The 13,875-nt window shown below is 46.5% G+C and overlaps 1 protein-coding gene across 1 annotated transcript in view; it reads right to left on the bottom strand.

The window, feature by feature from the left end:
• Nucleotides 1-13,875, bottom strand: part of DYNC1I1 (dynein cytoplasmic 1 intermediate chain 1) — a 149,271-nt gene that overhangs the window by 99,496 nt on the left and 35,900 nt on the right. Inside the window, exon 6 of the mRNA XM_074195358.1 lies at nt 9,929-10,044. Within this exon, the coding sequence (XP_074051459.1) occupies nt 9,929-10,044 (116 nt within the window). The remainder of the gene's footprint in view (nt 1-9,928; nt 10,045-13,875) is intronic.

Genomic DNA, 13,875 nt, shown 5'->3' with positions numbered 1-13,875 from the left:
GGCAGGGTGCAAAGTCTAATCCCCAACCCAAAGAACAGACATTCCCTGGGAAATACAGTGTTGAATTCCACTCACAACCTTCCTCACCTTTCTGAGTTGCTTATGGGATTTTTCTTCTCTCACCTCAAGAAAAAAAAAGTCATTTTCCAGAAGAAAAAGTGGCCATGACAACAAGCCCACAAAGAAAGGAGTCACTGTCTGTGGGCTCTTGGCCCAGACCCTTAGGCTTGTGATGCAGAGAACACTAGCCAATGGAGCTGAAAGCGGCTGACCTCCAGATGGCGCCAAGACCCAAGGCCCAAACGAGTGACACATTCTCCTGCGTGGATGAATGAAACATTGGACAAATGGCAGCTCAGGCCTATTCGGTCCCAGTCATCGTCACCAGAAATGGAGTCTGGGTTTACTGACCAATGTTCATTGATCAGGAAGTTATGATTTGCAACTGTCTTATTGCTGGTCGACGCTGAATACCCGTTGTGTGACTTGGGCCCATGCCCCTTAATCTTCCCGGGCCTCAGTTTCCTCCTCTGTAAAATGGGGATGACAATGCTCGCAGTCCCTTTCTCTTTCAGGTTGGTCACAGGCTCAGAAGACACGACCAAAGGGCTGGGTAAACTCTTAATGGTTATTATCTTTTTCCCTGAGGCTCCTGATCTATCTCCCACTAGCTCTGAGCCGGCCCTCCCAGGCTAGCAGTTAGCCAGCCAGAAAGAAATGAAGAGTGGTCTGAGGAGGGGTCAAGCCCAGAGGAAGGACCAGAGCCCCCTTTTCCTGAGAAGCTTCTCTTCAAGGGATCCAGCCTGGAAGGTGTCTGGGGTCACTTCCAGCTCTTCATCCATGCCATCCCCAAGAGGAAGCCAGCCCTGCCAGGGTCCTATGAGACTGAGACCAACTTGTGATGGGCAAGCCATCTACATGGGAGGCAACCCTCCAGCAGTTTGGGCCATGCCTAAGCCTGACCCTGCTGTCCGCCTGACCCGGACGAGCTCAGCCACTTAGCTCAGTGGGGGAGGAAGTAGCATTGACAGGAAATTCCAATGGCTATGTTAATTCTGATCAGACTTCAGGAAATGGAAAGAATAAAAACACATCAATTATCAGGACAGGAAGTTTTAAATCACACGGCTAGCAGCTTCTGCCAGGAGATGGGTCTGCCAGCTTTGCTAAGAAGGTTGGCATTCTGGTGAGACCAACATTCTCAACCAACATTTTGGAAGCTGACATCACTCCCTAATTGTATGTTCTCTCTCTCCAAGGGTCGGGAAATGATCCAGGCCTGAAAGCATGTCATTATCACAGCTAATCATGTAGCAGGGGCTTGGCACTCAGCACAGCCCCTCCTGCCCCACCCCCACATGTCACCACAAAAAAGAAGTGAAGCCCCAGGCCAAGAAATACCTCCCTCCCCCCAGCCCCTCCCCCAGGGAGGACCTGGAACCAGAGTCCAAGCACTCCTCAGTGGGGGTGGGCGATGCTTCCCCTTCAGGATAGAAGGCTCTCCTCCCTCTGATATCCATCCCCATAGCTGAACAGTTTTCCCTTGTGGACTGGCCCAAGGGGAGCCTGGCTCTTCCTGACTCTAGGCAGAGGACATCAACATCAGCCAAGGTGGGCACAGCTGCAGGTTGGACTACATCTTATCCTACGTACTGAGCAGAGTTTAGTGAGCCCTGCCAGCACAGACTATTGCAGGACCTTTCAAGGTGCCAGGGCACTTGCTGCCATGACATCCCTCTTCTTTCCTGCTTGGAAGCCAGGGACAGATATCAGCATCACTCACAGAATGAAGGAGCAAGGGAATGAAACTACACCTTTGACTTCTCCATGGAAGGTTTCCTGGGGCCTCTCCCTCTCCTGCCTCGGTAAACCCCCATCCCTCAGTGTTCAGGGCAGACTAGTCAGATGCTGACCTTGGTGGTCAGAAGGCCCAGTGTGTGGATGTGAGCAGCCACGATGAATCCCAGGGAGGTGTGCTGGCCTGGTTCATGATTCCTACTATGACTGGAACGCTACACAAGAAAACCTTCTCACCAAGTCAGTTTTGGAAATTTCTTTATGTAGGGATTTCTAATGAGGACAGTGAATGGAAGACTCTCTCTGTCAAGCATCCTTAGGACTGAAGAAAGGTGCCATGCTCGGTGGCAGAGGTGGGGTCTGTGGTCCCAGCCCCCATTACAACTCCTTCCCCTGGATAGTCCCTTGTTCATAGGAGATGCTGATGAAGGAGACGGTGCCAAAGGGACAGCTGTGAGCATGCCCAGGAACACTGCTCACAGAGGCTGATAAGTGAGCGGGAGCCAGGGGTAGGAACCAAGGGCAGGAGTCAGGGAAGCAGAGCAGTGATGGAGACACCCAGGAAGTTGTCCAGCAAGGCCAGGCCACAAGGAGGAGGAGCCCATATCCAGTCCAAAAACAATAACAGCGTTGCATGACCCTTCTTTCTCCAACTTTCCCACTTGCCAGATCTTTCCAAGGACCATTTAGATGATCCCCTCAATGTCTCCCTCAGCCAAGCTTGGCCTCTAGTGATGGTGAAGACCTTGGAAATGCTGGCTGATCCCACACAGGAGCAGGAGATTTACTTCATCAGAAATTCTAGACCTGTCCAATGATGGGTCAGAGGCAGCTTCATCTGTGTCCACCCACTGAAGCCCTTCACAGCTAACAGCTTCTAGGGATTGCAGATCTGCCTGCGCTAATTGTATTCCCCAGTGACATTACAGAGAGCAATGAGCCCAAAGCAAGCTAAACCCTTTGAATCTGGTTGTGTTCTTTCCTAGTCTCTCTCAGATCTCAGTTTATATCTCCTTTAGGATCTGACCTTCCCAGGGGGCCCTGGATGGAACAGAGAGCCGGATACAAGAAGTTCTAGTCAGACAATGTAGATGGTTAACACAGAACCAAGACACAATGCCAGGTGTGTTGAATTGAAAGATAGATACTGAAATTTGACAGACTCTTTTAAAGAATACACTACCTGAAATTCTACCGCTCCCCCCCAAATCTTCCCTGCTTCAAATTTTAGTACCACAAAAGCACCCCAGGACTGGCTCATGAACCTTCCCAACACCAGCACCCACACTACAGAGCTTAGTCTGGATTTCCACAGTTACACATTTCCTCATTTGTTGTAATAAAATGGACCAAGTTTTCTCCAGGGTTTGATCACTGTTACCTCAGTTTCTCTGCTCTCAAGAAGCTCTCTGTCTCTGTCTCTCTCTCTCTCCCCCTCCCTCTCCTTCATCTCTCTTTCTGTCCTCTCCCTTTCTTTTCCTTCCTTAAAAACATAATCTTTCCCTGCCAACATTTGGCTGGGATTGAAACTGAATCTACTTCATTCCTGGATTACCACCTGAACTCAGGTGTTCACTAAATATAAACAGGCCTCACTTGGATTTTCATAGTATGCCCCCACCTGTGATACCTCCAGGCTCCCCGGGGTCTTCAAATAACTTCCAGCTACTAAAACACTTGATTAAGTATAGAGGAAGTTTACTTCTGCAGAAGAGGGGCACCCTGGTTGGAGTTTCCATGACCTCCCTTATAAATGCTAGGTGTTGTGTTGGATTGAGGGAGTACATGGGGCCAATTTGTGAGCCCTCAGTTCCAGCCTGGTGGGGGGAAAGGGCATCAAATGAACAGCAGTAACCCTAGATTGGGTCTCCTCCAGAACCCCACCATATCAATCTGGAGGCAACCTCAAGACAGAGCTGGGCAGGAGCTGGGCAGTGTGGTCCAGGTGTGCAGTGTACAAAGGGACCCACTAGGCACATGTGGCCCAACATACTGACCAGGGGGTTCCTGAGAAGATTAGGCAGGGCAAGAAGGAGCCCCTCTTCTCCAGAGCCAGGGAACACACTTCAGTGCTTTCATAAAGCCCAGCAGGGCATCCCTGACTTGTGCTGACAGCTAATTGATCTAAAGACAAACACAAAAGCAGTGAACCCAATGGAGTCCAACCCTCCCCCCCCCCCCAATATATGAGGCAGCTAGCAGTACAACAAGCAGAGATCTGCCCCTGGAGTCAGGAAGACATGAAATCAAATCTGGCCTCAACCACTTATTAGCTGTAAGATCTCAGCCAGTGTCTTTACTACCATTTGCCTCTGTTTTCTCATCTACAAAGTGGGACTAATAATAGCACTTACTATTGTTAGTGTTATGAGGATCAAGTGAAATAATGTGTGCAAATCACCTTTCAGACCTAAAAGGGATGGCTATATTATTGTGTCTACAATAGGTCCCGACCCAGAACTCCCTATGAACCCAGAGCTAAGCTATATCCAAACTTAGACCAGCATTGAAAGAGACCCCAATCCCACAGGCAGCAAGAATCTGGACTGAAAAGTTGTTGGTCACACCTTCCATGTTCATGAGTGTGTGTGTGTGTGTGGGGTGTGTGTGTGTGTGTGTGTGTGTGAGAGAGAGAGAGAGAGAGAGAGAGAGAGAGAGACAGAGAGAGGCAGAGACAGAGACAGAGACAGAGACAGAGAGAAACAGAGAGACAGAGACACAGAGAGAGAGAGAGAGAGAGAGAGAGAGAGAGAGAGAAAGAGAAGAGAGAGACAGACAGAGACAGAGAGACAGACAGAGAGAGAGAGAGAAAGAGAGAGAGACAGAGAGAGAGAGAGAGAGAGAGAGAGAGAGAGAGAGAGAGAGAGAGAGAAGGGGGGGAGGAGAACAGAGTTCCATGACTGGTCTTAATGCCATAATCAGAGTTTGGGATATGGAGTCCTCTGACTAAGGTTGGCATCCCAGGTCTGCTGGTCAGTTACCTAGAAATAGGACTAATGATCTCTACAATCCCCTTCCCACCGGCACAGATACACAGAATATTATGAGGACCAAAGGCATGAACCCATAGAGAGCAAACTGCATAAAGCATGATGTAAATGCCTGCTGCTATTTCCATCTACATTTTTATATTTACAAATCTTTTTTATATCATCCTAGTCTATCCTCAATGGATATGCTGGAAGAAATGAGCTATTTGAAGCAAATGGGCAAAGGGTAGGGTGAAGGGGGGAGAGATAGAGAGACACAGAGAGAATGACAGAGAGAGAGAGAGAGAGAGAGAGAGACAGAGAGAGAGAGAGACAGAGAGAGACAGAGACAGAGACAGAGACAGAGAGACAGAGAGAGGGCAAGCACTAATGTAGGGGAATGAGATCAATGGAGAAGCATTAAGGGATGGGGAAAAACAAATCTCATGCATACCCAAACCAGAAGGTAGTGGAAATGGACTGTTCTGGGCAGATGAGATGCTTTTAGTGAATGGGGACAATCAGGGAATCTAGGGTGACAGTAGGAGGGGCCTGATGGTCTTTCACCCCATTGCACACAGACAGAATCCAGGGATGAGAAGGAAACACATTGTTTGATCCCAGATTCCCTACAAGATAAGACCTTCAGGTGCCTCAGGAGACAAATAAGATGTCCTAGTACTCCTATCTCTTTGAGGATTTGCCATATTTTGTTGTGAACCACACACTTAAAGACTTTAGAGCAGTCAGTGAAGAAGAAATAAATGTTTTTTTCTGGAACTCTCTTGCTTTCTCCATAATTGAGAATGTTAGCAATTTGGTCTCTAGTTCCTCTGCCTTTTCAAAACTGAACCTGCTCTTCTGTCAAAGCCCAGCTTGCAGAATCTTAAGCATAACCTCACTTGCCAGGGAAGGGAGTGCAATTGGTCAATTATTTGAACACTCTTTGGCATTGCTCTTCTTTAGGACTGGAACATAAACTGAGCTTTTCCAATCCAGTGACCACTGGGGAGTTTCCCAAATTTGCTGATGCAACACTTTAATAGCTGAAGTTCCACCATTTTCCCCAGTCTTATTGTTATCAATGCTTCCTAAAACACACTTGACTTCATTCGTTAAAATATCTGGTTCTTTAAAATATCTGGTTCTAGATCAGTAATTACACCATCATGACTATCAGGGATATTAAGATCTTTCTTGTAGAGTGTGTTTGTGTTTATGTGTGTGTATGTGTGTGTGTGTGTGTGTGTGTGTATTCTTGCCACACATCTACTTTTGTTAAGTCTCTACCATTTTTGCCTTTAGAGATTGCTTGTCTTTTCCTTTCTAGTGTGTTCTTCTATTTCTTTGCATTGTTCATTTTAAAAAGCTCTCTTCTCTTTCTCCTCTTTCTCTGGAATTTTGCATTCAGCTGGGTGTGTCTTTCCATTTCCTCTTTACCTTTCACTTTCCTGTTTTCCTCAGCTCTTTGTAAAGCTTCAAAGACAGTCATTTTGCTTTCCTTCTCTTCTTTTTCTTTGGGATGTTTTTGTTGCTGCCTCCTGTACAATATTGAGAACTTCTCTCTATAGCTCTTCAAACAGATACTTACCACATCTAATCCCTTAAATCTATTCATCACTTCCACTTCCTACTGATAAAGGATGTTATTTAAGTTATACCAATAGTTTCATGGTTTCTCTACTTTCTTCATTTTAAGTCTGAATTTTTTTAAAGGTGATGGGGTTAAATAACTTGCCCAAGGTCACACAGCTAGGTAATTATTAAGTGTCTGAGACCTCATCTCTGCCCACTCTCTATGCCTAGCCTTGTTCACCACTGAGTGCATCTTCTTTTTCCAAACACTGCTCAGGAATCACCTTCTACTTGAAACCTTTCCTAATTCCCCCTCCAGCTGTCAGTGTTCTAACAAAATAACTTATGAATTGTGTAGATTTTTATTTCCACTGAGTACACAGTCTCTCTCTGATAAAATGCAAGCTTCCTGTGATCAAAGACTGCTTCACTTTTGTCTTCACATCCTCTGTACCAAGCACAGGCATTGGCACACAGGAGGGATTTGTCACAGATTTGATTGATTTCCTATGATCTGGAAATTCTTTCTGAATAGACCCCTCAGAATGTTTGCTCGTTTAGTTTTCTATATGGTGAAAGTTTTCAGGAATGGTTTGGGAGGGCCCACATAGTGAAAAATTCAACATGAATCCTGGCACCCACCTAGAACAAGGGAGAGACAGCTCCCACCCCTCCCTGTCTCTTTGGGACTGAACAGGAGCATGGAGGTGAGGGTTGAAATGGAGGCAACACCTCCAGCACCATGGCCAGAGCCATGAAGGTTGTGGAAGGACTACAACTCTCCTATTAGGAATCATTCTCCTATTAGGTGTCCAGAGGGTGAGGGTGCCCTTAGTGGATGGACTATGAATCAAAAGTCTTCACTATTTACCCTGGGTCTGACTGCTGACTAGATCTGCCTATGAGCAGAGATACTCTGAGAAATCATAAGGATAACTTTGAGATAACAATAACCCCACTTACAGGACCCCTTAGAGGTCCTGCCTCCTTTGAGTCTCAGAACAATTCAGGGAGGAAGGAGGTACAAGGGTGATTAGCTTCATGATACCGATGAGGAAACTAAGACAGGGTGAGGAGGGCTTCACCACCTACCCAAGGTGACCCAGACAAGGAACAAAGCTGGAACTCAACCCCAGGTCTGTCTACTTCACTCCAGTCCTGCCTCTCACCAGCACCCAGATCTCCAGAGTGGGTTCTGAATTTCTACTGGGAGACAGATGACATTAAATATGGGAATTCTCTGGGCTTCCCTGAGATATCAGAGAATCTTTTGCCAGCACCCTGTCTTGATCTGTGCCAACCCCAAACATCTATGAGAAGTCCATAGATGGTGCCCAGTCAGCCTGCTTTCGGCAGAATCTTAGGCATAACTACCCCACCAAGGAGTCCTGGTATCTCAGCCTAGCCAGCAGTAATAGGATGGTCTCTACTAGGGAGGTATGAGATGGGATTATAGGCCTCTCTCTGCCAAAGCCTGTCTGGGTTGGTCTGATCTGCTGCTACTAGTTCAGGCTACAGTCTTCAAGACTAAAAGCTATGCTTGTCCCCTTGGCCCCTCCCAGGAAAGTTCTGGACAGGCCTGATAAATCAGTTCTCATTTCTTTCTTTCCTGGATATTTTGGGCTCACTTGGGGACCTGGTCTACTAATAGCCACCAGAGGGTGCTGTTGGCCTGCTCTGGGAGCCCAGAACTCAGGGAGGTTGGGAAGGAAAAAGCATCCCATAGCAGTGATCCCAGGATGATAGACAACCATACAAACATGAATGTGCACATATGTCTCAAGAGGCAGAGTCGTTCCTTTTCCTCTATTAGCCAGCACTGACCAATGTCTTTGGAATAGCATGGAACTCCTAAGGGTTGTGGATTAGAGTTCACGGGAAAGCTGATGATGCTTGTCCTTCGTTCTTGAAGAAGACTCTAACATTAGGGAGAGGGATCTGGAGCTGAATCTGAGTTGGGGAGGGGCTGTGCTAAGTCACCAGCCTCACTTCTCCTCCAGAGCCATCTGGGTCCAGTGGTCAGAGAGGAATCGGGATGACTGGAGATGGCCCTGAATGCGAGGTCATCAGGGTGAAGAGACTTGTAAGAGTCAAGTGTCTGAGATCAGATTTGAATTCAAGTCCTCCTGACACGGGCTGGTGCTCTATCCACTGCATCAACCTAGCTGGCCCACCAGCTCTGCCTGCAGCAGGGTCAAGGGAACAGGGACCTGACCCAGTCCATGATTGTCTGAGCTAAGGACAGGGGTAGAAGAACCCAAAATTAAGAAGGCAAAACCCACAACTTGGTTGCCCATTTTTGCAAGCTCTCTAAAGAATTCATTCAACCATAGGAGGCTAAAAGTCGCACTGATTGACAAATGTCCAAGTCAAGTGACTCAGCATTTAGAGATGACTTTGTTCAGAAAAGTCAAAGAAGATGAAGAAGAGGCTCCTAAAACTATAGGTGAAAATGAGGCAAATCCCTAAGAAATAAAGAAATGCAAACTAAAGCAACCGAGGCTGGGCCTCATCCCACCAGACTGGCAAAGCTGACCAAAAAAAAAAGAGGAATGATCAATGGCGGAGCACTGTGGAAACATGGCCACATGAAGGCATTTTTGGTGGAGGTGTGAATGGGGCAGCCATTCTGGAAATCAATTTGGAATCCCCCCCCTGCCCCACTACTGTGCTTATAATTTGATACACTGATAACAATAGTGGGGCAAGACCCCAAAGAGACCAAAGGGCTCGTCATGCATAAAAATAAACATCCAACTCTATTTGTGGCAGCAAAGAAATGGACACAAAGGGGGTCCTTGTTATTTGGAGAATGACTGATTGAAATATGGCATCAGAATGCAATGGAATCTTATTATATTTTAAGAGATGATTCTTCAGAGAAATGGGGAAAGAACTCTGAAATGAATCAGAGAAAAAGGAAGGAGCCAGAGGAACCATTTGTACAAGAACAAAAATAATAAAGACACAGAAAGACTGAAGAACTCTAGTCAACGCAATGAGCAGCCACAATTGTTACCATGAAACATGCTATCCCTGTCCCGGTTGGCCACCAGAGGTGGGGGATTCCTACATTAGGGGTTAGGACCAAGGCAAGAATTTGTTTTGCTTGAGACTCACTTTTTACAAGTTTTTGAGTTTTCTTTTCTTTTTATCCATTGGTGGGAGTAAGTAGGAGGGGGAAAGCTAATTTTTGTTAATAGAAGAAAACGTAATTAAAAACTTAAAATAAGGAGAATCTTAGTTTGATCTCTCTAGGATTTCTATCAAATTCACCTGCCCATATGGCAAATCCAATCCCACCCATGGGATGTTTACTTCTGTGAAAGTGAATCACTTCTGGGTGGAAGAGAAAACCTATCTTTCTGACCACCTGTCCCCCTCATATCCTGGCTTTCCCGACCCTCCTCCTGCCTCACTCAATGATTCGAAGCCTTTGTCTTTAGGGTGGAGGTGATTCACTGAATGGAGCATTGGAAAGAGTGAGGGAAGGAGGATCCCCTTCCTGCCCCACCACACTCCAGCCCTCTCCCAATCTGTACTCTTCCATGGAAACATATCAAGGTGGAAGAATAAATGAATACTACCTTCAGATTGGTGGGTGTCCAGTGGGGTCTGTGTCTCCTTGCAATAGGATACAACTTCCCTCGGCAAGAAGTCCACTTGAGTCACCTTGGACACGCCAAGCTTATGCAGTCTCCGCCTAGGAAGAACATATGGAACAAACCATGAAGTGGGCATGTGACCTACTAGGGCTGGCCTCAAATCCACCTGCATGCAGCCCAAGCAGTGGCAGTGCCAGCTAGAAAGATCAATAGTAGAAGGCAGGGGGGCCAGCTCTGTCCCTAAGGAGCTAGCAAACTGGGGACAAGTTACTGCTTCCTCACTGGTCTCAGGCTCCCCTTCTGCAGAATGAGGGACTCGGGCTTCAGGAACTCACCTTGTTCTGAGATCCCTGCCAGTTCTAAGTCTGGGGATTTCCTCCATTAAGGGCTGGAAGAGACCTTTGGGATGAAATTCAAGCTCAACAGAGAAAAGAAAATGAAAGAAGATTGAGCCTTCCTACCTCCACCTACCTCTCTCCTCAATATCCTCAGTCAACTGGTCACTAACAGAGTCAGAGACAAAAAAACCTAAATACAGATGAACCAGAGAGAGAAAAGCTGAGGAAAATGTAGCACCCCAATCAAAGACTTGCTCACCCTAAAAGATGTTTCAAATTCATAACTCAGATGCCTCATTCACATCTCACCCCTAGTTGTGGGTGTCCCCCAAGTCTCTATCTTGGGTTCCATTTTATTGATCTCATCTGGACAGGAAGACATCATCATGGAAGGTGGGAAAGTTGGCTGGCAGTGGTTAGTGCCTAAAATATTGACCCTGGCTCCTCCAAGGAGGCATTCTTGTCATGTGCTAGATTTGTGTATGTGTATATGGCAGTGGGCAGTGTGTCAGCATCTGGGAATAAGGAAAGGTCTTCTGCAGAAGTTGATGTCTGAGCTGAGGTTTGAAGGGCAGGGATTCTGAAAGTGGAGGTGAGGAGGGAGGGCATTCCAGGCTTAGGGAAGAGCCTGAACAAGGGCCAGAGATGAAATGTCAAATGGGAACAAGATCAATTTGACTAGACTGTGGAGTGCCTGAATCAATAAGTCTGGAATGGTAGATTGATGTCAGATGAAGAAGGCCTTTAAACACCAACTAGAAGGGTCTTTGTTTGGAGATTGTGACTTGGTATGATCTATGCTTTAGGGAAATGTCTTTGGACTTGGGAAGGGGGGGAATCTCAGGATAGGAAGACCAATATGGAACCTTGGTTGTTAGGGCTTCATGAATAAACTAGGATGGTGGTCCTGGGATTTGGGAGGAAGCTGTTAGGAAAGGAACTGTGCAGACAGGGTGGCTAGGATTCACAAACTTCTGTGATGTAGGAGGTGGTAAAAGTAGTAAGTCAAAAACACCCCAGATGTTATGAATTCAGGGGTTTTCAAAGAGGGAAAGAGATAATCATTAAAATAATCATCATTCATCATCATCATTATGAACCCAAAGGAGTTGATGAGATCATTAAAATGGAACCCAAGATAGAGACTTGGAGGACACCCACAGTTGGGGAGGTGTGTGAATGAGGAATCTGAGAAGAAATGGTTAAGTTGGTAGGAGAACCAAAAGAGAACACTGCTGAAGGCCCAGAAAAGAGAAAGAATCCAAGAGGATTGGCCAGCAGTGTGAAATACAGAGAAATCAACCAGAATGAGGAGTGAGAAAAATCCACCAAGTATGATAACTGGGCATCTCAGAGACAGGCCCAATGATGAATTACTGGTGTAGCCAAAACTGGTCCAACCACTCTGAAAAACCATTTAGAATTATGCTTAAAAAATGCTACAGACAGGACATGCAAACTCTGTGGAGTAAGGAGCTCCCAGATGACAAACTCTCTTCTCCAACACAAGTTGTCACCTTCTCTGCAAGTTCTAACCTTAGAGCTGCCTAGGACATTGAGTGGTTAATATATTGGCCTCAGGGCTTAGATTCAACATGTATCTGAGGTGAGACTTGAACGCAGATCTTCCTGACTCCAAGGTCAATTCCCTATTCATGTCATAATACCAGGTAGCCTCATATTTGTTAAAACACAAAGATCTCTGTGATGAGTATAAACCCAAAGCAGGGCAATGATGAAACATTTTCCAATATACCCAGATATCTATAGCAGTGCTTCCTGGGGCAGGAAAGGATTGGATACAAGAGATGCCCATCAATTAGACCCTAGTTAAGGAAATTGTGGGATATGCATCTAGCGAACTTTTCTGGGCTCTAAATCACATTGACTGTGGTTGGGGAGACTTATAAGGGCTGAAGCAAAGTGAAGGAACAAGAGCCAAGAGGATCAAACAGCATGCATAGAAAGCCTCCCCCTCCCAAATAAAGAAAATCTGAATTTTGAGAACTGAGAATGCAGGAGCGTGGACTCAGGACAAGAGGAGATACTACTGCAGAGCTGGGGGTGTGGAGTCCCAATTCCAATGCTGACTTTTGTCCATGAATCAATTAGCCATTTTATTCTTTGTTTTGGGGGATGGTTCTCTGGGAAGTGGAAGGGTTTTTGGACTGGGAAATATGACAGGTCATGGGAAAGTAAGGGAGAACAACTTTTTTTAAAAAATGATCTTTGATAACTTTGGAGAGAATAGTTTCAGTGCAGAGACCACAGGGGTTGGAGGAATGAATGACAAGTGGAGACACGGAATGTGATGAACTTTGTCTAGTTTAACAAGAGGGCACCTGATCAGATTGGGGGGGGGGTTGGAGCTGGGGCTCTCAACTTCCGGGGATAGAAGGAACCTTAGAGCACAGTTGGTTCATTCCCTTCATTTGATAGATGAGGAAACTGACACTCAGGGACCACAGCATAGACATATAGCTAGAAGAGTCATAGTTGCCTTTGGCTCAGCTCCATCCTACCATGAACAGATGGGCCAACAAAGGCCCAGAGAGCTTGACTACCCCCAAGGACATGCTGGAAACAAGAAGCCAAGCAGGGAAAACTGTGTTTAGAATTTCTGAGATGCTTCCACTGATCCCAGGCCTTGGCCTTCTTCTCCATCCTGGACCCCTGTGCTGTGCCCCCTCAGTCCTTTGCAGGTTTCTTTGGCTGATTGAGAAGCCTCCTCTCTCCCCCCAGGGTCCATGTTGGAGCTACTTTGATGGCCACTCTCCACCAGGAGATGGGACCGTTGACCTTTTCACTTGGCCTTTCTGTTTTCTCTTCTCCCTTCTTTCCCACCAGCTCCACAGATTTAGCTGAGCCCAGGTACCCAACCAGCTTCTGGTGAGGCCAGCCCCATCTCTAAGGTCTTTTTCACTGTCCCAGATGCCCCAGATTTAGGTGCCCTTTAATTGTGTGGCATCAGAGCACTCCCAACCAAGGCTCCCAGGAAGTCATTTTGACCCCAGACAATTCATCTGCATCTGCTCTGATGCCCAGGTGCAAGAAGACAGAAACTGCCCAGGACTGGAGGTCTCAGGCATGGAAATACATTCAGGAGGCAGCTCCCTAGTCACATAAACCCATAAGGAAAGTTCCAAGAATACTGTTTTTTTTGGGGGGAGGGGGCTTCTAAAATGGCTCAGCCTCTCCAGTTGGTAAATGACCCACCCAATGCCCACAGGATCAACTGTGACAGAATCCTCCTCAGAACAGGCCTCTACCTACCCAAGACTCTCTGGGGTCCATGCTACAATCAGAGAAACAGATGGGTGGAAGTCCTGGCTATTTGGAATAACAAGGACTGTAGGCAAAGGGGGTCAGGGAAGTAAAATGGGACTTGGAATCCAAAGACCTGAATTTAAAACCTACCTCAGTCACTGATAAGTTGGGAGACCCTGGACTGGTCATTTCAATTCTCCCATCCTGAGTTTCCTCATCTGTAAGTAGGATAATTATAGTAGCTCCCTCCCAGGGCTGGCATGAGGATCAGTGGATATGCTATCTACAAAGCACCTGGAAACCCTTAAAGTATTCTTTGATTCC

The sequence above is a fragment of the Macrotis lagotis genome, chromosome 7, assembly GCF_037893015.1.
Source record: "Macrotis lagotis isolate mMagLag1 chromosome 7, bilby.v1.9.chrom.fasta, whole genome shotgun sequence".
Taxonomy (NCBI): Eukaryota; Metazoa; Chordata; class Mammalia; order Peramelemorphia; family Peramelidae; genus Macrotis; species Macrotis lagotis.
This window is presented reverse-complemented; position numbering and strand designations above follow the sequence as displayed.